The sequence below is a fragment of the Danio rerio genome, chromosome 4, assembly GCF_052040795.2.
Source record: "Danio rerio strain M-AB ecotype USA chromosome 4, GRCz13ab, whole genome shotgun sequence".
In the NCBI taxonomy this organism is placed as follows: Eukaryota; Metazoa; Chordata; class Actinopteri; order Cypriniformes; family Danionidae; genus Danio; species Danio rerio.
Window position 1 is genome coordinate 59025336 of NC_141024.2, and position 24665 is coordinate 59050000.

General features: G+C 35.2%; 2 protein-coding genes and 3 non-coding genes across 6 annotated transcripts in view; 1 reads left to right on the forward strand and 4 right to left on the reverse strand.

The window, feature by feature from the left end:
• The window catches only part of LOC110439541 (NACHT, LRR and PYD domains-containing protein 3-like), a 601035-nt gene that overhangs the window by 14467 nt on the left and 561903 nt on the right, over positions 1–24665 (reverse strand). The gene's annotated exons all lie outside the window — the stretch shown is intronic.
• trnar-ccg (transfer RNA arginine (anticodon CCG)) lies at positions 3531–3603 on the reverse strand. Its single transcript has one exon. It is a non-coding gene; the product is annotated as a tRNA-Arg (tRNA).
• LOC137491173 (uncharacterized) lies at positions 10584–23403 on the forward strand. Of its 2 annotated transcripts, XM_088650762.1 has the most exons (21): positions 10584–10847; positions 11876–12017; positions 12375–13010; positions 13087–13128; positions 13226–13419; positions 13485–13604; positions 13676–13723; positions 13850–13930; positions 14008–14085; positions 14222–14319; positions 14552–14612; positions 14716–14766; positions 21620–21680; positions 21783–21833; positions 21909–21953; positions 22165–22229; positions 22389–22587; positions 22739–22927; positions 23019–23107; positions 23192–23252; positions 23341–23403. In XM_088650762.1, the coding sequence occupies exons 6-13, from the start codon at positions 13593–13595 to the stop codon at positions 21656–21658; spliced, it is 468 nt and encodes a 155-aa protein (XP_088506888.1). In that variant the 5' UTR covers positions 10584–10847; positions 11876–12017; positions 12375–13010; positions 13087–13128; positions 13226–13419; positions 13485–13592; the 3' UTR covers positions 21659–21680; positions 21783–21833; positions 21909–21953; positions 22165–22229; positions 22389–22587; positions 22739–22927; positions 23019–23107; positions 23192–23252; positions 23341–23403. The 2 variants fall into 2 exon arrangements, with proteins under 2 accessions (XP_088506888.1, XP_088506887.1); XM_088650761.1 differs by lacking the exons at positions 10584–10847; positions 11876–12017; positions 12375–13010; ... (3 more) ...; positions 13676–13723; positions 13850–13930 and having other exon boundaries at positions 14062–14085.
• On the reverse strand, positions 24216–24289 carry trnan-guu (transfer RNA asparagine (anticodon GUU)). The gene has a single exon. It is a non-coding gene; the product is annotated as a tRNA-Asn (tRNA).
• Positions 24640–24665, reverse strand: part of trnan-guu (transfer RNA asparagine (anticodon GUU)) — a 74-nt gene continuing 48 nt past the window's right edge. Inside the window, exon 1 of the tRNA in view lies at positions 24640–24665. This exon is cut by the window's right edge and continues 48 nt beyond it. This is a non-coding gene — a tRNA (tRNA-Asn).

Consider the following 24665-nt stretch of genomic DNA (forward strand, 5'->3'; position numbering starts at 1 on the left):
GCTAGTAGCTCGCAGCACGTCACGCAAACCCCGCCCCCATAATGTCCCCCAAATCGAACGTCACACAACCCGCCCACTTCAGAGGGAATCAGGCAGATAAAGCACACCATCACATCCTCACGAAACCATTCAAATAAAGACAACTGAAACAAACAAATGACACGTTACTGTACAGCATTACATTGTATCTCTATACGCACATGCCTGTGTGTTCTCATTTATCATATTCATTTACTCACCGACCGACTGAATTTGGAACTAATTTTCATGTGAAGCAACATGCCCCTTCAGCTACTCCAGAACGCAGCAGCATGAGTGGTCTTTAATGAATTGAAAAGAGCACATGTCACTCAGCTACTCACCCGTTTGCACTGGCTGCCAGTTGCTGCTCGCATCAAATTCAAAGCTCTGATGTTTGCCTACAAAGCAACCTCTGGCTTTGCTCCCTCTTATCTGCTCCCACTTCTGCAGATTTATATGCCCTCAAGAAACTTGCGTTCTGTGAATAAACGTCGCCTCGTGGTTCCATCCCAAAGAGGGAAGTAATCACTTTCCCGAACTCTCGCATTCAATCTGCCCAGTTGGTGGAATGAACTCCCTTACTGCAACAGAACGGCAGAGTCACTTGCTGTCTTCAAGAAACGACTTAAAACTCAACTATTTAGTCTCCTCTTCACTTCCTAATTTGCAATTGCCTCTAGCTATACCACTAACTGTACTCAAAAAAAAAAAAAAAATGTTTAAATTCTTACATTACTAATGCTTTCCTTCTTAGACTTTACAGACCTGAAACTTGCCTACAGCACTTATTTATTGTTGCTCTTATAGTTGTGTAAATTGCTTCCTTGTCCTCATTTTTTAGTCGCTTTGGATAAAAGCGTCTGCTAAATGAATAAATGTAAATGTAAAACAGCAAGCTGTGTACACGCCCTTAAAATGACACATTATAACACATTATAATAAAAAAATCTGGATTGTGTTTTGAACTGAACCTAAACTGGCACACTCAGAAGAACCATAATAATAATGTTAAATCATAAAAAGGGGTAAACTATGTGCCCTTTAAGCAATGTGTTAACTTTATTCATTATTCAATAATCATCAAGATTGATAAAAAAGTTCAACACACACAGCAGTGAACGTGCACACACACACACACACATCAGTGAACATGTACACACACACACACACACAGTTGGTACAGTAGGCCTACATACTGTATCTACCTTGGAAGAAGTGATATGGTTCTTAAAGTGTTGTTTTACGTATGGAGCCTGATTGAATTTTATTATAGTGTCTTCGTAAAAACATCTGTCCATAATTCCTGAAAATAGAAAAAATATATATATATAAATAAAGAAACTGCAAAGAAACGATTCAATCATATTAAAGAGATTTGAACTAACCTTCTAACACAACTAGCGGTTTGGTCCCTGATGGAATATGGCTCCCCAGACATGAATTTTTACTGGATGCTTTGCTTTCGGTTTCACAACATGGCGGTTTATTAATAGGGTATGTCCTATTAATAAATTTGTAGGACATGTAAGCTCGTATAAAGCAAATAGCCTAAATAAAGAGATGCATGGATTAATGTAAATAAATAAATCTTTTCATCATGGCATTGTTCAAAATGGCTTACCTGGCTTTTCCATAGGTCCACCTGAGTTGTTTTACTGGTTTTCTAATATTGCAGACTGATGCTTTTAACTGTATTCTAAACAGAAGCTCACTCTGAATCTTTTTAGCAGATCGCTCATTGTCCTTGTGCAGTTTTTCGTCAATCGTTTTAAGTGCAGCACTATACAACAAACACATACAATAATTTATTAATTCATTTTATTAACAATTTGACATAAGTGTTGCTGAAATACTTGATTTGACAAGATGATAATACACAATACCTGTTCATTTTCCTTGCCTTGCAGTTGTTTTTCTAGGAAGGCCTACAGGGCTTTGATGTCTATAGTATCGTCTTATAGTGGTGTTGGAGACGTGCACACCCGACTGCAACAGGAAAGCCCTGATGTCAGCAAGAGAGTGCTTTGATGTGTTGATGCATCAGTTTATTTTTCATTGCAATAATTGGTTGAAATGATCTGTAATTAAATCTATAGTGGTCCTTCAAAGACAACTTAGATGGGACTTGAACCCACAATACCCAACTCCAGAGGCTGATGCCTTATCCACAAGGCCACTCTCATTAACATGAAATCACAACCTTCTGCAGCTATTTTCTTGTTTGCATTTCATTATCATCCACCTAACATGAGACCATTAGTTGAAAGCCACGGGGTACTTGAAGTCAAGATCTCCATTACCAGAGCTTTTCAGAACCTTTGATGTTTGTAAAGTGATTGGATAATTTAAGCAAGATTGGATAAATCTTTATTGAAGTGTGCAGCAAGTCTGAGAATTTGAAGCTAACTATTGACCTCAGATCATCACGCCTAAGGTTTGAGGGGACAAGTGAGGATTTTTTCCACACAATTTATATTTAACCCAACAAACACAACCCAAATGGGACTTAAACCCACAATTCCCAGCTTCGAACGCTGATGCATTATCCATTAGGCCACTGGGCCAATACTAGCATTTGCCATATCTGTTGTACGGTTTAGGAAGTTCTTGTAACTCAGAAAACAGCACTTTAGGATCCCTATACCATATTTCATTCAGACGATCTGGTGCGTACACCTAATGACAAAACAGCTTCTCTGAAGAGTTTTCAATTGTCATGTCTTTTTGACCTAAGGGTATGAACCTAGCTTTTTGAAAGCCACAATGGATTGTGCTGCACAGCCAACTTAAAAGGAACTGCATCAAAGACAACTCAGGTGGGACTCGAACCCACAATCCCCAGCTTCGAAGGCTGATGCCTTATCCATTAGGCCACTATGCTGTTTCTATACTGCCTGTGAACTGTAACATGAATCCAGGGAGTTGCTGACACACATAACAAAAACTACATGAACAAAAAGTAGATTGGACCGATTTTACAGAAATTTTTTTTTGACACTGCAGAGTGTTTCTACTGGGCTCATTGGTCTAGGGGTATGATTCTCGCTTTGGGTGTGAGAGGTCTTGGGTTCAAATCCTGAACGAGCCCTACATCTTCCACAGAAAAGCAGTGATGCTTTGGTGTTTCTGTGTTAGTTGTAGCAACTTTAGTTAATGAAGATTTAGTGGATTTCTGATCTAAATTAGTCTGCCCTGTACAATAATACAGACAAAAAAGGAGCGTTAATGATTCAGTCGTTAGAATTGTTTATGGATCTTGAACAACGTACCAGCTTAATATGTAAGCATCATCTTTGTGTTTGTACACAGTCTCTTCTCTGTAGGCACCATGCATGCTTCAAAATTGCCATTTGCGTTAGGTATCTCGTTACCCTTTTAGTCATAACAGGTAGTATGGAATGCCAATCAAGGAAGTTAATGACACGCAAACACATCTCAAGAAGGTTTTCACAGCTACTGTGTTTCATCCACCAAACATTGATCTCAAGTTAAAGGGAGATTTTCAAAAACGACACAGGTGGGACTTGAACCCACAATCCCCAGCTCCGGAGGCTGATGCCTTATCCATTAGGCCACTGGGCCATGTCACCAATCTTCTATCAAGGATCTCTTGTACGCCTTCAACAAGATGCTACTGCATGGAAAACTGCACTTTAGGATCTCGATGACAGTTTGCATTCTATCAAATAAGAACTAATGGCCAAACATTTTCTTTCTGCAATCATTCACATTCGTGTCTCATCGGTTCTGGGGTATGGTTCTAGTGTATAGTGTGACTGGTCTTGAGAGTTTCGAATTCCAGTCAAGGCCACTCTCATTAACTTGAAATCACAACCTTTCTGCAGCTAGTTTGCATTTCATCATCATCCACCTAACATGAGACCGTCAATTGAGAGCCACGGGGTACTTGAAGTCAAGATCTCCATTCCCAGAGCTTAGCGGAACCTTTTAGGTTTGTAACATGACAGTGAGATTCAAGCAAGATTGGATGAATCCTAATTGAAGTGTGCAGCAAGTCTGAGAATTGGAAGCTAACTATTGCCCTCAGATTATCACACCTAAGCTTTGAGTAGACAAGTCAGGATTTTTTCAAACAACTTAAATGTAACCTAACAAACACAACCCAAACAGGACTTGAATCCACAATCCCCAACTTCAAAGAGTGATGCCTTATCCATTAGGCCACTGGGCCAATACTAGCATTTGCCATATCTGTTGTATGACTCCGGACGTTCTTTTAACCTAGAAAACAGCACTTAAGGATCCCTATACCATATTGCATTCAGACGATCTGGTGTGTACACCTAATGACAAAACAGCTTCTCTGAAGAGTTTTCCATTGTCATGTCTTTTTGACCTACGGGTATGAACCTAGCTTTTGAAGGTCACACTGGATTGTGCTGCACAGCCAACTTAAAAGGAACTGCATCAAAGGCAACCCAGGTGGCACATACTAAAAACAACAAGAACAAAAAGTATTTATAAAAAAGTAAGAATTTTCAATTTTTGTGATTTTTTGTGATTTTTCAAAAATTTTTAATGTTTTTGCGATTTTTTAAAAAATTTTCATTTTTTGTGATTTTATGCGACTTTTCAAAAAATGTTCATCTTTTGCGATTTTTCAAAAAATGTTCATTTTTGTGATTTTTCAAAAAATTTTCATTTTTTGTGATTTTTCAAATTTTTTTTAATTTTTTGTGTTTTTTGCGATTTTTCAAAAAATGTTCATCTTTTGCGATTTTTCAAAAAATGTTCATTTTTGTGATTTTTCAAAAAATTGTAACTTTTTGTGATTTTTCAAAAATTTTTCATTTTTTGTGATTTTTTGCGATTTTTCAAAAAAAAATTCATATTTTGCGATTTTTCAAAAAATTCATTTTTGTGATTTTTCAAAAAATTTTCATTTTTTGTTATTTTTCAAAAATTTTTCATTTTTTGTGATTTTTTGCAATTTTTCAAAAAAAATCATATTTTGCGATTTTTCAAAATAATTTCATTTTTTGTGATTTTTCAAAAAATTTTCATTTTTTGTGATTTTTCAAAAAATGTTCATTTTTGTGATTTTTTGCGATTTTTCAAAAAATTTTCATATTTTGCGATTTTTCAAAAAATTTTCATTTTTGTGATTTTTCAAAAAAATTTCATATTTTGCGATTTTTCAAAAAAATTTCATTTTTTGTGATTTTCTGCGATTTTTTAAAAAATTTTCATTTTTTGTGATTTTTCAAAAATTTTTCAATTTTTGTGATTTTTTGTGATTTTTTAAACATTTTAAATTTTTGTGATTTTTTGAGATTTTTCCAAAAATTTTCATTTTTTGTGATTTTATGCGATTTTTCAAAAAATTTTCATCTTTTGTGATTTTTTAAAAAAAATTCATTTTTTGTGATTTTTCAAAAAATGTTCATTTTTTGCGATTTTTCAAAACAATTTCATTTTTTGTGATTTTTCAAAAAATTTTTCATTTTTTGTGATTTTTCAAAAAATTTTCAATTTTTGTAATTTTTTGTGATTTTTCAAAAAATTTTCAATTTTTGTAATTTTTTAAGATTTTTCAAAAAATGTTCATTTTTTGTGATTTTATGCGATTTTTCAAAAAAATTTCATCTTTTGTGATTTTTCAAAAAAATTTCATTTTTTGTGATTTTTTACAAATTTTTCATTTTTTGCGATTTTTCAAAAAATGTTCATTTTTTTCGATTTTTCAAAAATTTTTATTTTTTGTGATTTTTTGCGATTTTTCAAAAAGAAATCATATTTTGCGATTTTTCAAAATAATTTAATTTTTTGTGATTTTTCAAAAAATTTTCATTTTTTGTGATTTTTTGCGATTTTTCAAAAATGTTTCATATTTTGCGATTTTTCAAAAAAATTTCATTTTTTGTGATTTTTTGCGATTTTTCAAGAAATTTTCATTTTTTGTGATTTTTCAAATAAATTTCATTTTTTGTGATTTTTGTGATTTTTCAAAAAATGTTCATTTTTTGTGATTTTTTTCATATTTTGCGATTTTTCAAAAATTTTTCATTTTTTGTGATTTTTCAAAAATTTTTCATATTGCGATTTTTCAAAAAATTGTCATTTTTTGTGATTTTTGCGATTTTTCAAAAAATTTTCATTTTTTGCGATTTTTCAAAAAAATTAAATTTTTGTGATTTTTCAAAAAATTTTCATTTTTTGTGATTTTTCCAAAAATTTTCATTTTTTGTGATTTTATGCGACTTTTCAAAAAATGTTCATCTTTTGCGATTTTTAAAAAAAATTTCATTTTTTGCAATTTTTCAAAAAAATTTCATTTTTTGTGATTTTTCAAAAAATTTTCATTTTTTGTGATTTTTCAAAAAATTTTCATATTTTGCGATTTTTCAAAAAAATTTCATTTTTTGTGATTTTTCAAAAAATTTTCATTTTTTGTGATTTTTCAAAAAATTTTCATATTTTGCGATTTTTCAAAAAAATTTCATATTTTGCGATTTTTCAAAAAAATTTCATATTTTGCGATTTTTCAAAAATTTTACATTTTTTGTGATTTTTTGTTATTTTTCAAAAAATTTCATTTTTTGTTATTTTTTAAAAAATGTTTATTTTATGTGATTTTTTTGCGATTTTTCAAAAAAATTTCATATTTTGCGATTTTTCAAAAAATTTTCATTTTTTGTGATTTTTCAAAAAATTTTCATATTTTGCGATTTTTCAAAAAAATTTCATTTTTTGTGATTTTCTGCGATTTTTCAAAAAATTGTAATTTTTTGTGATTTTTCAAAAAATTTTCAATTTTTGTGATATTTTGTGATTTTTCAAAAAAATTTTATTTTTCTGCGATTTTTCCAAAAATTTTCATTTTTTTGTGATTTTATGCGGCTTTTCAAAAAATGTTCATCTTTTGCGATTTTTAAAAAAATTTTCATTTTTTGCAATTTTTCAAAAAAATTTCATTTTTTGTGATTTTTCAAAAAATTTTCATTTTTTGTGATTTTTCAAAAAATTTTCATATTTTGCGATTTTTCAAAAAAATTTCATATTTTGCGATTTTTCAAAAATTTTTCATTTTTTGTGATTTTTTGTTATTTTTCAAAAGTTTTTCATTTTTTGTTATTTTTTAAAAAATGTTAATTTTTTGTGATTTTTTGCGATTATTCAAAAAATATTAAATTTTTTTTAATTTTTTGTGATTTTTCAAAAAAAATTTAATTTTTGTGATTTTTTGTGATTTTTCAAAAAATGTAAATTTTTTTGCGATTTTTCAAAAAATGTTTTTTTGTGATTTTTCAAAAAAATTTCATTTTTTTGCGAATTTTCAAAAAATTTTCATTTTTTGTGATTTTATGCGACTTCAAAAAATGTTCATCTTTTGCGATTTTTCAAAAAATTTTCATTTTTGTGATTTGTCAAAAAATCGATTTTTGCAATTTTTCAAAAAAAATTGCGTTTTTTGTGATTTTTCAAAAATTTTTCATTTTTTGTGATTTTTTGCGATTTTTCAAAAAAATTTCATATTTTGCGATTTTTCAAAAAATTTTCATTTTTGTGATTTTTCTAAAAATGTTCATTTTTTGATATTTTTCAAATTTTTTTCATTTTTTGTGATTTTTTGCGATTTTTTTAAAAAAAATCATATTATGCAATTTTTCAAAAAAATTTCATTTTTTGTGATTTTTCAAAAAATTTTCATTTTTTGTGATTTTTCAAAAAATTTTCATTTTTTGTGATTTTTTGCGATTTTTCAAAAAATTTTCATATTTTGCGATTTTTCAAAAAAATTTAATTTTTGTGATTTTTTGCGATTTTTCAAATAAATTTCATTTTTTGTGTTTTTTGCGATTTTTCAAAAAATTTTCATTTTTTGCGATTTTTCAAAAAAATTAAATTTTTGTGATTTTTCAAAAAATTTTCATTTTTTGTGATTTTTCAAAAAAATTTCATATTTTGCGATTTTTCAAAAATGTTTAATTTTTTGTGATTTTTTGTTATTTTTCAAAAAATTTCATTTTTTGTTATTTTTTAAAAAATGTTCATTTTTTGTGATTTTTTGCGATTTTTCAAAATATATTCATTTTTTTGATTTTTCGAAAAAATTTCATTTTTTGTGATTTTTCAAAAATTTAATTTTTTGTTATTTTTCAAAAATTGTTCATTTTTGGTGATTTTTAGAAAAAATTAAATTTTTTGTTATTTTTCAAAAAATTATCATTTTTTGTTATTTTTCGAAAAACTTTCATTTTTAGTGATTTTTCAAAAAAATTTCATTTTTTGTTATTTTTTCACAAATTTTTCATTTTTTTGTGATTTTTAGAAAAAAATTCATTTTTTGTGATTTTTCAAAAAATTTTCATTTTTTGTGATTTTTCGAAAAACTTTCATTTTTAGTGATTTTTAAAAAAAATTGATTTTTTGTTATTTTTTAAAAATATTTCATTTTTTGTTCTTTTTCAAAAATTCAGCCGTCAGCCGCCGTTTTCTATCGGCCGTACTACCAGCCGTAAACCACCGACGGCTGGCAGTTGAATCCAAGATTGGAGTCCCACCAACAAAAAGGTTCATATCGGTCTACGAGCCTAATATATCATATTATAGTAGACTGGGCAGAGTCATGGTATCATATGACACCAAGAAGAATTCATGGCACTGTCCCTATGCAAAAACCCAGAGATCATGTACCCATAAATACATAGCAAAATGGCACCTCTTTCAAATTCACCCTGAACTCTTCCGAAAAGTTCGGAGCACTGAAAGCGCTGAAGAATTTCAGGCAGCAGCGATGGAGGAAAGTGATGAAAGTGAGAATTACCCTCCAAAGGACATTGCTAAAGTAAAGAGCATAGTAGAATACATCTTAATGAATAAAAAGCTACCATCTACTATTCCCAGTCATTTGAGGCTTTCTTCAGACTATAAGGAATTTCCAAAACACCTAATCCCTGATGAGACAATGTGCTACCACTGCTCAGACCGCACATTGCTCAGTGATCCTGTCTGCATTACACGTAAAGCGAAAATTCTTACAACTACAGGAATTGTCCAAGGTGGATAAATGTTACTTACATTTTTTATTTTATTTTAATTATGAAAAAGATACTAAACCATTTAATTTACATTCTGTATCTGCAGATATTTTAACCTACTACAAATTATGTCCTTTCTGTGGAATGGTGTACCGTTACCAAGAGTGGGCTAATGGTTTGCATAACTTCAATGACCATGTCCTCCTTGAACTCTCTCTCTGCCTCACCATAAGAAACCTGTTGCAGTTAATCGTTATACAATACATATATTATATGTTATACAATATATTATTTTTTACAACAATAGGATTTCTTCATAGTGTTGATTTTATGTTAGGCAACATTAGGCACATTCAAATCAAGACTTAAAACACATCTGTTTAGCTGTGCCTTTACTGAATGAGCACTGTGCTACGTCCGACAGTTCACACTATTATGTTTTCTGTTTTTAACTGTTTTTTTAAATCATTTTTATTCTTTGTTTTTATTTTCTTATACTTGTCTCTTTTATTCTTGTTTATGTAAATCACTTTGAATTACCATTGTGTATAAAATGTGCTATATAAATAAACTTGCCTTGCCTTGCCTAGATAAGTAATGATTAACTGTGACTTCTTTATCATAGGTGCATACAGCAGTCAGCAGAGTAGTGGAGTACTTGGAGGTAACTACAGGTGTACAGTTCCCCTCAGCAGTTACTCTTCTCCACGGCTTTCTGCATTTTGAGGCCCTAACTGACCATGAAAACGAGTATTCATGTGTATCTTGTGGTGACCATCCACCTGTGGTCATAATGGACCTCCACAAGAAGGCATCCTTTCATCTCTCTGGTAAATATCTTTCCTTTTTACTGCAGAGATTTAAGTCTTATTAGTAAAACTATTAGTAAGTTTATAATATGTTTTTATTTTCTTTAGTGAGTGATCTTTCACAGCCTCCACAAGATTTTAATGGAGAGGTGGATTTAGATATGTTTGGAAGGCACTGACAGAAGAACGAATTGCTCGAGGATTTTTTTCAAGTAAGGAAATTTATTATATCAGGAATGGCATGTCATCATTATTTAATTTCATAAGTGTTTTCAGGAGTACAAACTAAATTCACTGATGTACTAACATGTTTGTTTGTCCTAAAGGTCAAAAAAACAATCCATTTTGTGTTACACCTAGTTACAACTTTTGGGCACCCTGGATCGGGAGTAAGACTCGCATAGCGAATGTTGTTCACAACACTGAATTTGAGAAAGTGCACAAAGCAAAAACTGCAGAACGAACAGAAATAACTGTCTCTGAAGATCGCTTAAAGGGGTGGTCCACTACGATCTCATATTTTAAACTTTAGTTGATGTGTAATGTAGCTGTGTGAAAATAAACAGCATCTCTGAATGTAAAAAGTTCTAAGTTCAATGCTAAGGGAGACCTTGGTTTTTACAGAGTTAGCTTAGCAAAGCCTACAATGAACGAATTTTGGGGACTACAAAAAAATACTTCCGCCCCCTGTGACATCACAAGTTCGTTTACTGCGCATCCCACACTGCGCATGCAGGTAAGGTCCGTGGCCAGAGGTGCTGTAACGTTATAGCAGAGATGAAGCTAAAAATGCATCTAAACACGGCTGTTTCCACAGAGCTTCGTCTGTTTCTGTATTTGGACTTCCAAAGGACACGACACAAAGACAGAAGTGCCTTTAGTTCAATATTAATTAACTTCCAGAGAATTATAAAATACTCAGCAAGCATGATTTGACAAAACAGCTCCAGAATCTCTCCCAGTTCAGTGCTGGATTCGGCTAAAATCTCCTCAAAGCAGAAGTTGTGATCTACAAGTAAGTGTTTTTATTTTTTAAAATTGATCATGACATGTACAGTGTCTAGCGTTAACTGTATGCTGTAGCAATGATGTAAACAATGCGAAATGCTGCTTTGCGGGCAAACGATTTAGCTACAAACTCACATTTATCAGCCAAACTCCTGTAAACACACACTCACTCCACCAGCACGATCTCTTATGTGTGTGCGCGACTGCACTGATTGTCTTGGCTTTTTCATGTGTTTCACATCTCAGATAATGAAGTCGCAAAAGATATGTGGATGATTTATATTACTTACACCTGCATATTCCGGATACTCGTGAAAGACGTCATGACGCATAGAGTTAAAAAAACACAGATTAGCTTACCTGACTAGTGGTCGCAGCAGAATAATAAATCAAGGCTCAACAGGTAGCATCTCACATCTTGTGCTTTATTCTTCTGTCACGATATATTACAGAAAATAACTTAATCCGAGCATCAGAGAAAAAGAAAGTCCCGCGCTCTTGCGCTTGTTACAGAAAGTTCACACCACACAAACACACACATAGACGCACACACAGACGCTGTTAAAGGATCCGCACCCCTTTTTCACTCGTTAGTTACAGACACTTGTCAGATGTTATTTTAGAGAGCGGGCGCGAGGTTGACTTCATGTTTACACAGCAGAAAAGCGTGTGCTTTTACGGGCGTGACATGGAGCCGATCCGCCAATAGCAGCACATTATGTCGATGACCAATCAGAGTCACTTAAGGGCGGGCCTTTTAGAGGAACTAGGAAATATGACAGTCGTTTTCATGTTAGCTGAGTAGCTGTGTATAATCAAAGTGAGATATATGAAAAAATTACGCGATTTCCGTCAAGTGAAACATAAGCACACATTGCTTTGCATCTTATAAACACAACCAAGCCTTAAAATTACATTCTGGACCACCCCTTTAAAGGACGAACTTTCAAAACAGCAAGTAAAATATTTAATGCTAATTATATGTATTATTTGTCAGTGTTGGCATTTATTTAACATGTGTGTTTTATGTGATAGGTGGGAGTGATAAGAAGACTGTGTCAAGAGTGTGGTTTAGATGCCAAAGGCTCTCGCACAGATCTACTCCTGCGACTTTCGGAGGAGATGAGGTCAAGGGAGGCCTATGACAAGATTTTTGAAAAGATCTGGGCTGCTTCAGGTAAACCTCAATGTTGCACATTAAAATATTACAAATAAATCAGAAATGTACAAAGTCACATAGACATAATGGGTCCTGTTTTCTGCTTGGCACTGATTGGGGAGTGACTGGTGGTGTACAGCTCTGGGGGTGTTGGAGGTGGCCTCGTCTGACACCAGGGTGTATTGTTGCTTTCCGTGTGGGGGAGTGTATTTACATCTCTGAGGCACTGCATCTTTAAATTTTTTAAAAGTATACTTTGTTAAGGTTAATGCCACTGCCCTCCATCATAACCTATGGTCATTTAAGTCCCAATGTCATTAATGGGATTTGATTATGTTTTCTTAACTATTTGCTTATCTTTTTTGTCTGTTCCAGGAGGTTGGGCTGTCATCATGTGTCCTTGTGGCATAGTTTACAGTATAAAGTGTAATCTGCGAGCAGAAAGTCCTCGGGATTTTGCAGATATGCTTCTGTCTTGGAAGCATCTGCCTAATGTTGTTATTTGTGACTTTGCCCGTGGACTGTCCACCCACACAAGTTTGAGGCAACCCATAACTTTCACACCTTTCGAGGGAAGGTTACTCGAACCAACCACTGAAAATATTGCAAAAGCAAAATCAGGAAAATTACAGGTAACTCTGCCATGGCTCACTGCAAAAAAGCAAAGTCCAGATCCGGATGGTCATCCAATAACTGGTTCTGCAGAACACTATGTTCTGTATGACCGCTTTCACGAAGACAACACAAAAGATCCTCGTGATTCACTGAGGAAGCTTCGTCTTGTGCCTCAACTAGCTGGCAAAGTTAACAGTCAGGCTGCAGAACAGCTTTTTTCAAAGCTAAAAAAAAATAACTACTTTATGAACATGGCATTGCCATCCACACATGTTTTCCTCATGCGAAACATCATCCACCATTACAATGTCAGAAAAAACGAGAAACGTCTTCATGACATAAAAAAGGAATTCAACACAAACATTCATATGAATGACCACAGCCAGGTTGTATTAGGTAATGTTTCCCTTACTTTGTAACAAATACATCACTTTATCCATAACTGTACTTATGTGTATATTTGTATTTATAGAAAATCCATCCTCCACAGAGAAATGCATGGACATGTCACTTGGTAATTTGACTGTTCTTTCCAGTTGCTCAGTGTCAAGTTTCTGTTCACTAATTATTATGTGTTATTTTCTAATTTTGATGCTTTAATGTACTCTAAGGACCACTGACAGCACTGCCAAAAATATTGTGACTTTACAAACGACCGCTGCATCACCAGGCAAAACATGTCACATCTCCTCTGTCATCAGTACCAATTAAAGAAAAAACAGCTTGTGAACCTACCACTCTTCTGAATTTTTTGGAACCTACTAAGCCTTGGGAGAGGGACTGGCATCCATTACAAGAGAAACTGGTGAACAATTACCATTACATACAAACGCACACACACACACATATTTATTGTTATTATTATTACAGCTTGATTATGTGCTGGACCGAAATCGCCCTGGCAGTGAAATAATTGTGAAGGAGGGGAAAGTGTGCCTTATTCGAGAAGAATTTTGGAGCCTTGGATTGTTGAGGGACATGGACTCCCATGTAAGCAGTCTGTTTTTTATTATAACTTTTTTTTTATTAAAAACATTGACTTATCAAAGTATTTATTGCAGATTGGAAACGCCTGCATGAAGCTTATTTGTGAAATGGCTCGACAAATTGTATGTACTATAAAACATAATATTTATATAGATTGTTTTAACTTGATCCAAATTTAAAAAAAAAAAATTTCTAAACTGTGTGAAAATGTTCATGTCATTGTCAACAGTTTCTTTTTATTCATGTAGGGCAAGGACATATACATTGAGGACTTTTATGTTGTCCCTGTGTGGAAAGAAACTCCTAACAACATTGTTACTGGATTACCGGTGCGTGTATGTACTGTATTTACTGTGTGAGAAGTACAACCTAAATTAAACAACATAACTGTCCTGATCAATTTCAGGAAGATGCAGACTTGAAAGACCTGTTAGCCTTTCCAGCATGGACAAATGCCAATGGACCAGACCACTTTGTTGTCTGTGTAAGAATATATTAAAATGTCTAGTGCATACATTAATTGGTATTGCAATGTGTGTGTTTCTAAAATAAAACACTGAAAAATCTTGGAAGAAGCAATAATGTTCAAATGAAATATTTTTACACCTTTAACATTGTAGATAATGATGCCGCTTCGAAGAGAGATGGTGTTCTTAGACTCTCTGTACGCAGAGCATGAATCAGGATTTGGAGATGAGGAATACAGGGCAATTTTTAGGTCTATCAATAAACTAAGACGTTTCAGCCTTTATGTGATATATGGCTACGTTCCTATAGCCATTTCTATTTATTTCCTAACCGTGTATTATAGTTCTGTCACTTTTGGCTACGTTCCTATAGCCGTTTCTTGAACTTCTGGCTATGTTCATCTAGCCTTTTTTATGCATGGTGTTCTAGAGTTGAGGTGAGCTGTAATTGTTAGTATTACTACTAATATGTTTTGTTTACAGGAAAATTGCTTACCAAGTGGATCATGGGACATGGACTGAAAAGACTGGATATGATTTTCCAGTGAGGAATCAACTTAAAAAAAAAAAATATTTTATACTTTTACAACAATTAAATTTTTTGTACATTATTCTAAAATAAAAGTGATTTGCTTTGCCTATTTTAGGCTTTGCCACGTCAGACAAGAGGGAATGATTGTGGTGTTTTTGTACTCTTGGTAAGATATAAATTAAGTTAATTGATTTAAAGATTTTGTAAACATTGTAAATGACTGTGGCTTCTCTCTTTTCAGTACACCCTCTCAATGGTGTGTGGCATTGGGTTTCAATTCCAGGAGGTTTTATTTTATTATTTATGTAACTTTATTTTGTTTGTGCTTTTCTTAATCATAGCTAAAATGTAACTATTTTAATGTATATTATCTTGCTTTCTTCTAAGCAACATATCTTTATGTTACGACCCCCTCGTTTTGAGTCGCAACATAAAAGAGTTCGGACAACAAAAGAATGTATATGCAACTTATTTATTATACATAAAACTAAATAGAACAACAAATCAACAAACAAACGTCTAGGGGAAAAATAAAGAAAATAACTACTTTTACTACACAAATAAATAATGCTAAACAAAACCATAAGGTTGCAGAAATGAAGAGATGATCTGAACACGAGGACGGCCCGTAGCCACACCGTCCTCCAGAAGCTAGCACTCAAAACCCTTTTATATGGTTCGAGCCAATTGGTGACAACCAGGCACCCAATCAGGATCTGCCACATCTATACTGAAGTCCTGGGGTCGTCACACCTCCCACTCCAAAAGGAGGTTCCCTAAAGAACCGACAAAAACAACTAGTGGAACAAACAGAACATAAACCAACTAAATTGAAATTTACAATAACAGGAGTACTCATCTCCATAAATCTCACTCCAGTTTTCTCCCCGACTCCTGGGCCCTAGGAAATCAGAGTAAAGACTAGAGATAGAAAATGAGAGAGAGAGACAGAATCGAGAGAGAGAGAGAGAAAGACAAACAAAAGATATGCCCAACCTAATGGGACATTTTACACTCTTGAGAGAGCGTCAGCAATCAGGTTGTCTTTGCCACGAATATGTTTAATCAGCAGAGAGAATGGTTGCAATATAAGGCTCCATCTCATAATCCGCTGGTTCTTTCCACGCATTCGATCCAAGAAAGTTAAAGGATTATGGTCTGTATAGATGACAATAGGACCACAAACTGAACTCAAATAGACCTCAAAGTGTTGAACAGCCAACACAAGAGCTAAAGCCTCTTTTTCCACTGTGGAATAGACCTGCTGATGACAATTAAATTTTTTTGAAAAATAACTGACTGGATGCTCAACTCCTTTGTCATCTTCCTGAAGAAGAACTGCACCAGCACCAAAAGCACTAGCGTCCACCGCTAGAAGAAAAGGTTTCTCAAAGTTTGGTGCAGTCAACACCGGAGCATTAGCTAAAAGAGATTTAGCATTATCAAAAGCACATTGACACTGCACTGACCAATGGAAAGGTCTTTTTGGGCTCAATAAATCTGTCAGAGGGGCAACAACATCTGCAAAATTCTTACAAAAACCTCTATAGTAACCCACCATTCCGAGAAAACGCCTTAACTCACGACGAGTAGTGGGAGTGGGAAAACTAGAGATGGCTTCAACTTTAGCAGTAATAGGACGAACGCACCCTCTGCCAACCACCTTACCCAAATAAGTCACTGTAGCCTTACCAAACTCACACTTGGCAAGATTAACAGTCAAGTTAGCTTTAGCTAAACGTTCAAACATTCTCTAATTTGTGCTAGATGTTCTGACCAAGTAGAACTGTACAGCACAACATCATCCAGGTAGGCTTCACATCCCTGCATCCCTGATAACACTCGATTTACCAGACGTTGAAAAGTCGCTGGAGCATTTCGAACTCCAAAAGGCATTACTGTGTACTGTAGGAAACTGTCTGGTGTAATAAAAGCAGACAATTCCTTAGCACGAGATGTTAACGGCACTTGCCAATATCCTTTTAAAAGATCAAACTTACTCACAAACTGTGCAGATCCTACCCGATCTACACAATCATCGATTCTGGGTAAAGGAAAACAATCAGGTTTTGTAAGTGAATTGAGCTTCCTATAATCAGTACAAAACCGATAAGATTGATCTGATTTAGTCACTAGAATGCAGGGGGAGCTCCACGAACTAAAACTGGGTTCTGCTAATCGGTGAGCAAGCAAATATTCCACTTCTTTCTCAAGGAGTTTCCTTTTAACAGGATTCACCCGATATGGATGTTGTTTTACAGGTGAAGCCATCCCAACATCAATGTCATGTTGAATGACATGAGTTTGAGTAGGAACATCAGAAAAGATAGAAGGGAATGAATTTACCAACTCAATGATACTGGTCTTCTCTGGTTCGCACAAATGAGACAGATGATGAGAGAGATTAACAAGAAATTCCGAATTATTCAGGCGTCCTTCCACAACTCCTCGTGAAGGACCACTCTTTTCATCCAGATCAGTAGTCATGTCCACAGAAGCTCCTGAAACACTGGAGTCAAGATCGGAGGTCACGACATGTACTGAAAGAGATGAAACAGGGCTCAAGTATGGCTTCAGCAAGTTAACATGGCAAACCTGTACTTTCTTTCGTCGATCAGGTGTACTTAAAAGATAGTTGTTATTCGTGTAACACTTTACTATGGTGTATGGTCCACTAAACCTAGCCTGAAACGGACTACTTAAAACAGGAAGCAATGCTAAAACTTTATCGCCAACCTGAAAACTTCGAAGTTTAACTTTGCGATCAAACAACCTCTGCATCTTTTCCTGAGACTTACATAGTTTTCGCAAAGCGATAGCTCGAGCTTCATAAAGTCGATAGCGAAAACCACTGACATAATCTAGAACATTCTCAGGTGGATCAGTGATGTTCCATTCATCGGCTAAAACAGCAATCGGGCCTCGGACTGTGTGTCCGAACACCAACTCATTGGGGCTAAAACCAGTGCTCTCCTGAACAACTTCACGAATAGCCAACAACATCCAAGGAAGTCCATCCTCCCAGTCACAATCAAGTTCAACACAATAGGATCTCAAAAGTGACTTAAGAGTCTGGTGGAACCTTTCTAAACCTCCCTGACTCTGAGGATGATAAGCACTTGAGATATTGTGTTTAACTTTTAGTTGTTGTAGAACTTTTGAAAATTGTCGGGACATAAAATTTGAACCTTGATCAGACTGAATGGTTTTTGGAATACCAAAGATAGACATGAAATTTGTCAAAGCCTTTAAAATCGATTTTGTTGTGATCGATCTCAATGGATAAGCTGTAGGATAGCGTGTAGACTGGCACATTACAGTAAGCAAATAAGCATGTCCGGCCTTAGATCGGGGTAAAGGACCCACACAATCTATGATTAGATGTTCAAAAGGGGTAGTACAAACAGCAATGGGTTGCAAAGGAGCCAATGGAATACGTTGATTAGGCTTCCCGGTCATTTGACAGTTGTGACAAGACCGTATGTATTTAGTCACATCTTTCTTGAGTCTAGGCCAATAAAATTCCCTCAAAATCCTATCACATGTCTTTCTTACCCCCGTATGACCAGCAGGGCCTTGGTGTGACAGCCTTAAGACATCATGACGAAAAATTGAAGGAACCACAATTTGGATCCTAGGATCAAGAGAAGAGTCAGAAGACATAGGCTGTTGTCTGCAAAGCAACCCATCCCGAAGAATATAAGACGTGGAGACTTTGTTTTCTCCACCAGCACAGACCAAGGAAAACATCTCCTGAACAGCTTCATCCGCATGCTGGGCTTTTATCAGCTCAGCTCGAGTCACACTATGAAGTGGAGATAACAAACAAGTGTTAGCATTAGCATCACAAGGTGGACTTTCAGAAAGTGAAACAGGCTTTTCAATATGTGCATCAACAGATGTAATATTGTGCACGGGAGTCTCTTCATCAACTGTAGTGGTGTTCACAGTACCAGGCTCTAGTGAAGAGTCTGTAGATGAAATAAAAGTATCACTAAGAACACTTCCCGTCTCATCCAACACACCTCTCTTAGTCATCGCTCGAGTTACTGCACATGCTGGGAACAAATCAGAACAGTCAGGAGGCTTATTCAATCCTTCAACAGAAGGAAACACTACAGGTGAAATTTCACCATCAGGTTTCTCCCACACATTACCACCAGCCAAGTCATTTCCAAGTATAAAGGTGACACCAGGAATAGGAAGGTTAGCACGAACTCCTACAACTACATCACCTGTTACAAGTTTGGAGTTAAGTTGAATGTGGTGCAATGGAACTTCCATGTAGCCCATTTCAAGCCCTCTGACCAGCACATGAGACCCAGTAGCAGTACGTTCAGACAAAGGCAAAAGTCCTTGCATCAAAAATGACTGTCCAGCACCTGTATCACGAAGAATACGAACAGGAACAAATTCATCAGAATCAGGCAAAGAAACACTACCATCAGTAATGAATGGCCCAAAATCCACACTGGTCTTATCCTCCATTTCACTGATATTAATTTTCTCAATCTGCTTAGTGCTAACATTGTGATTCACTTTTGAAATCAAACCAACAGGTTTAACAGATTTATCTTTCTTTTTTAAAATAGCACAGTCAGAAATTTTATGTCCTTGTTTTTTACAATAAAAACAAATAATTTCACCTTTTTGACGTGTGAGTGAAACATTTTCAGCAGGAACTGACACAACATGCTGATGTGAAAGCATCTTTTTACTTTTACTCATAGAATTCAGCTTTAATCTACTCATATCATTTACATGAGCAGTATTCTGGTGAGTGAGAGTAAATTCATCTGCCATAAGTGCAGCCTCAGACAGTTTAGTCACTTTATGCTCATTAAGATACATGGCCACAGCATTTGGGACACAGCACTTAAACTCTTCAAGAAGAATGAGCTCTCGAAGCTCCTCCTTAGATTTAATTTTTACTGATGAGCACCAGCGGTCAAACAGATTTTCTTTCTCTCTAGCAAACTCAAGAAAAGTGCTTTTCTCAGATTTAAAATGAGTTCTGAATTTTTGTCGATAAGCCTCAGGTGCTAATTCATAAGCTTGTAAAATAGCGGACTTCACAATCTCATAATCGCTACTTTGCTCTGTAGTCAACGCTGAATACACATCCTGTGCTCTCCCTATCAACACGCACTGCAATAATAATGTCCAAAAAGTCTTTGGCCACTTTAATGACTCTGCAACACGTTCAAAATGCTGAAAGTATTTCTCTACTTCCCTCTCCAAAAACGGCGGCACTAGCCTAATGTTTTTGTGTACATCAAACACATTTGACTCAGCAGCTGAAATTACAGGAGCTTGATGTGATTTTAATTTCAATTCCAGCTCAAGTTTTCGCAATTGAAACTCTCTTTCCTCTCGCTCTTTCTGCAACTCCAACTCCATTTTCCGCATTTCTAACTGTTGTTGCATTTTCTTTACTTCAAAATCATTCTCCAACTCTTTCTCTTTCAAAGCACAAACATCACGCTCGGCTCTAAATTTTTCCGCATCAACACACAGCTGTTTTTCTTGCAACGACATTTCACTAAACTTTGCATTTAGATCGACACTACAAACAGGAGACGATACAGACTCATCAGGAATAATAGGAGCTCTTACCTCTAAAACGCCGCGTTCACAAAGTGCGCTCTTCACAGCTTTCATCAGCGTTTCCTTGAGTTTCTTGTCATTACTCGTTACCTCAATATCAAAACGCTCCGCGATCTGCAACAGTTCCTCCTTCGTACATCTCTCCAGTAGTATCTCCGAAGGAAATGCAAAGAAATCTTCAATAATTGATGAAGACGACATGACTGCCAACAGCAAACGCTCTAACAACAACAACAAAGCGCGCACACACTGAAGCGCACGTGAAACTAGCGCCTAACAACTACAAATCCCATCAGCCACTTCGCCAGGAACAATAACAGCAGACGCGCTCAGTTTACAAAAACTCACCGTTATAAGAGATTACTATAAACTATAGTTACTCTATTAATCGGAGGGCATCGTAATTAACAAATACGGAAAAAACAAAGTGTCACCTTATGAAAAGAATGAAAATGAGAGACTTCAGTTCCTACCTACACGAAAAATAACTAACTTAACCTACCTAATCTTCAAAGGTGTACCGGACTCGGGGCGGCTTTTAAACGCTAAGCTCGAGGACAATTGGCATAGCCAAAAGCCCGATGCGTACCCCCGACAGAGACTTAATAATCTCCATCCAGAATAACCTTCAAAAATAAAAAAGGCAAAATAACAAACTAAAATAACAAATAGTGTCTCGATGGAAGGATTACAAACCCAGCTGAGAACACTCTAACTACCTGAAGTCTACTCATTTACATTGGTGAACACAAACAAAATGCATTACCTTATGTGTAGTTAAATTATCCGGACGAGCGCCCAATTTTATGTTACGTCCCCCTCGTTTTGAGTCGCAACATAAAAGAGTTCGGACAACAAAAGAATGTATATGCAACTTATTTATTATACATAAAACTAAATAGAACAACAAATCAACAAACAAACGTCTAGGGGAAAAATAAAGAAAATAACTACTTTAACTACACAAATAAATAATGCTAAACAAAACCATAAGGTTGCAGAAATGAAGAGATGATCTGAACACGAGGACGGCCCGTAGCCACACCGTCCTCCAGAAGCTAGCACTCAAAACCCTTTTATATGGTTCGAGCCAATTGGTGACAACCAGGCACCCAATCAGGATCTGCCACATCTATACTGAAGTCCTGGGGTCGTCACAGGAATACAGGGCAATTTTTAGGTCTATCAATAAACTAAGACGTTTCAGCCTTTATGTGATATATGGCTACGTTCCTATAGCCATTTCTATTTATTTCCTAACCGTGTATTATAGTTCTGTCACTTTTGGCTACGTTCCTATAGCCGTTTCTTGAACTTCTGGCTATGTTCATCTAGCCTTTTTTATGCATGGTGTTCTAGAGTTGAGGTGAGCTGTAATTGTTAGTATTACTACTAATATGTTTTGTTTACAGGAAAATTGCTTACCAAGTGGATCATGGGACATGGACTGAAAAGACTGGATATGATTTTCCAGTGAGGAATCAACTTAAAAAAAAAAATATTTTATACTTTTACAACAATTAAATTTTTTGTACATTATTCTAAAATAAAAGTGATTTGCTTTGCCTATTTTAGGCTTTGCCACGTCAGACAAGAGGGAATGATTGTGGTGTTTTTGTACTCTTGGTAAGATATAAATTAAGTTAATTGATTTAAAGATTTTGTAAACATTGTAAATGACTGTGGCTTCTCTCTTTTCAGTACACCCTCTCAATGGTGTGTGGCATTGGGTTTCAATTCCAGGAGGTTTTATTTTATTATTTATGTAACTTTATTTTGTTTGTGCTTTTCTTAATCATAGCTAAAATGTAACTATTTTAATGTATATTATCTTGCTTTCTTCTAAGCAACATATCTTTAAAAAAAAAAAGGGGCATGGTTATTGCAAGCACACCCAACATCATGTATTAACAAAAACATGTTGGTTAACTGTCAGACTAAACTGTCTTTCTTTCAGATGGATATGCCTATCATCCGTCAGTGGTGGTGCCTTCTACTCATGGAACGATTTCAAATTGATGGGTATGTCAGTATTTATTTATTTTTTCTTGAAAATCTGTAAAATTAAAAATTTATATTGTGTCAGTACAACAACTTGTAACATGAATAACAAAACATACTTAAAATCTCTCTTACCGGTGACCAGTTAATATGGATTTTTTCTTGTCTTGTTATTAAAAGCTATGGGCACAGATTTACTTTCTGGACTAAGGAGGCAAGAAGTGTCTTGGATGGAAAGATTCTGCCCCTTTTTAGGGTGAAAAGAAAAACCACATCCAATCTTCCGGCACATGTCCAAGCAGTTCAAGATCGGGAAAGGAATGACTAAAGATTAGTGGACTTGATTATCACATCAAAATCAGCAGAGCAGCATTTGGTGGTATAGATGGTTCCACTTTAAATTACTCCTCTAGACTCTCAGTATGGTTGACTTAAATATAATCAAGTGACAATTTAACTATTATTTGCCAAATGTAATTAATTACTTGTGCATTTACATATGAAATATAATTTCCTTCTATGGCCCAAAGGATATACTCGGTGGGAAAAGGTCAAATTGGTTTCCACTAAAACCCCGTTCTCAAGTGCCTGTCTACATTGAGAATGAGCAGTCCCAGTCAATCATTTGTGACTACATCAGAGGAATTCTTAATAAAACCAAAACACAGCTGACCTTCAATGATGAGGTGGAGTTCATTTGTGGATGTCTCCTCCCAGAGGTAATCACAAAACATGTATGTACATGAGCATGCTTATGTTCTGCAGTGTGTGTTTTATTTTATTAATTGGTTTATCTGTATGTTTGTACAGGCCATAACTCATGGCATTTCCGAGTTACAAGGCTTGTCTTGGCAGGAGGCTGAAGATGTCTTCCTCCAGGGCCCCATTTATCACGCAAGGTATGTTTACATTTTTTTTTGTACAAAAGCTGTTAAGTTTTTATGTTAAACACAATTTCTGACAACAGCATTTATTTTTTTTAGTGAAGTTGAGGAATTTAACAGAAGAATTGCTCGAGAAATGAAAAATCTCCCCAACAAGAATGTAAAGCATTTTATTTTATTTTATATGTAATAAATACATTATTAATCCAAGTATTGTTTTTCACAATTTTTCTCTGCATTTTTTACAGCTCGATGACTTGTAGGACCTCATGAAAATTTATAAAAAAATAAAGTTTGGTGTGAGAAAATTACTCCGAGTACTATCATTTATTCTGTGAATAATAAGATAATGTTCATTCCCTCAACTCAATACTAAAGAGTTTGATAAATCCTTAATGATTTAAAAACAAAAAACAACAACAAAAACAATAAATGACTGAAAATATTTAAGTAATTGAACAATATCTATTTACAAATACAGTTAATTAAAATACAACAGACTTAATGCATTAAATCATAATCTAGTATGTTTAATATTTTATATAATAATGTATTCAATCATAGTGCAATATTTTATAGTAGAAACCAAAAGTATAGTATAGGAAGTCTAATGCTCTACCGACTGAGGTAGCCGGGCTGATGAGATTAACTTTTAAGAGCTAAACACTGTTTACAGTAATACCTTCCCTACCCGTGACAATGTTCTGCTAAATCCTGATTTCGTCTTGTAACGCTGTTAACAGCCTAACGCGCTAACCGATTGCGCCACAGAGACTTAGTGAAAGGTCACCTACAGTGGTAGAAACGCGGAACTTTGTCTCAAAAGGTCTGCTATATGAACCCTAATGATAGTTTGCTGAGAGAAAGAGAGGTAACAGAAACGCCCAATGTGGGGCTCTAACCCACGACGCTGAGATTAGGAGTCTCATGCTCTATCGACTGAGCTAGCGGGGATGATGAGAAGCTCTTTTAGGAACCAGAAACCGTTTACAGTAATACCTTCCCTACCCGTGACAATCTTCTGCTAAATCCTGATTTCATCTTGTAACGCTGGACAGAATGTGGCCCAGGATCTATGTCCAGTGCATGTGTTAGCAGTTGCAAGGCAGCAAAATGCCTAATTCGTCCCTGGGTGGGCTTGAACCACCAACCTTTCAGTTAACAGCCGAACGCGCTAACCGATTGCGCCACAGAGACTTAGTGAAAAGTCACCTACAGTGGTAGAAACGCGTAACTTTGTCTCAAAGTCTGCTACATGAACCCTAATGTAAGTTTGCTGGGAGAGAGAGAGAAAAATAACAGGAACGCCCAACGTGGGGCTCGAACTTACGACCCTGACATTAAGAGTCTCATGCTCTACCGACTGAGGTAGCCGGGCTGATGAGATGAACTTTTAAGAGCTAAACACTGTTTACAGTAATACCTTCCCTACCCGTGACAATGTTCTGCTAAATCCTGATTTCGTCTTGTAACGCTGGGCAGAATGTGGCCCAGGATCTATGTCCAGTGCACGTGTTAGCAGTTGCAAGGCAGCAAAATGCCTAATTCGTCCCTGGGTGGGCTTGAACCACCA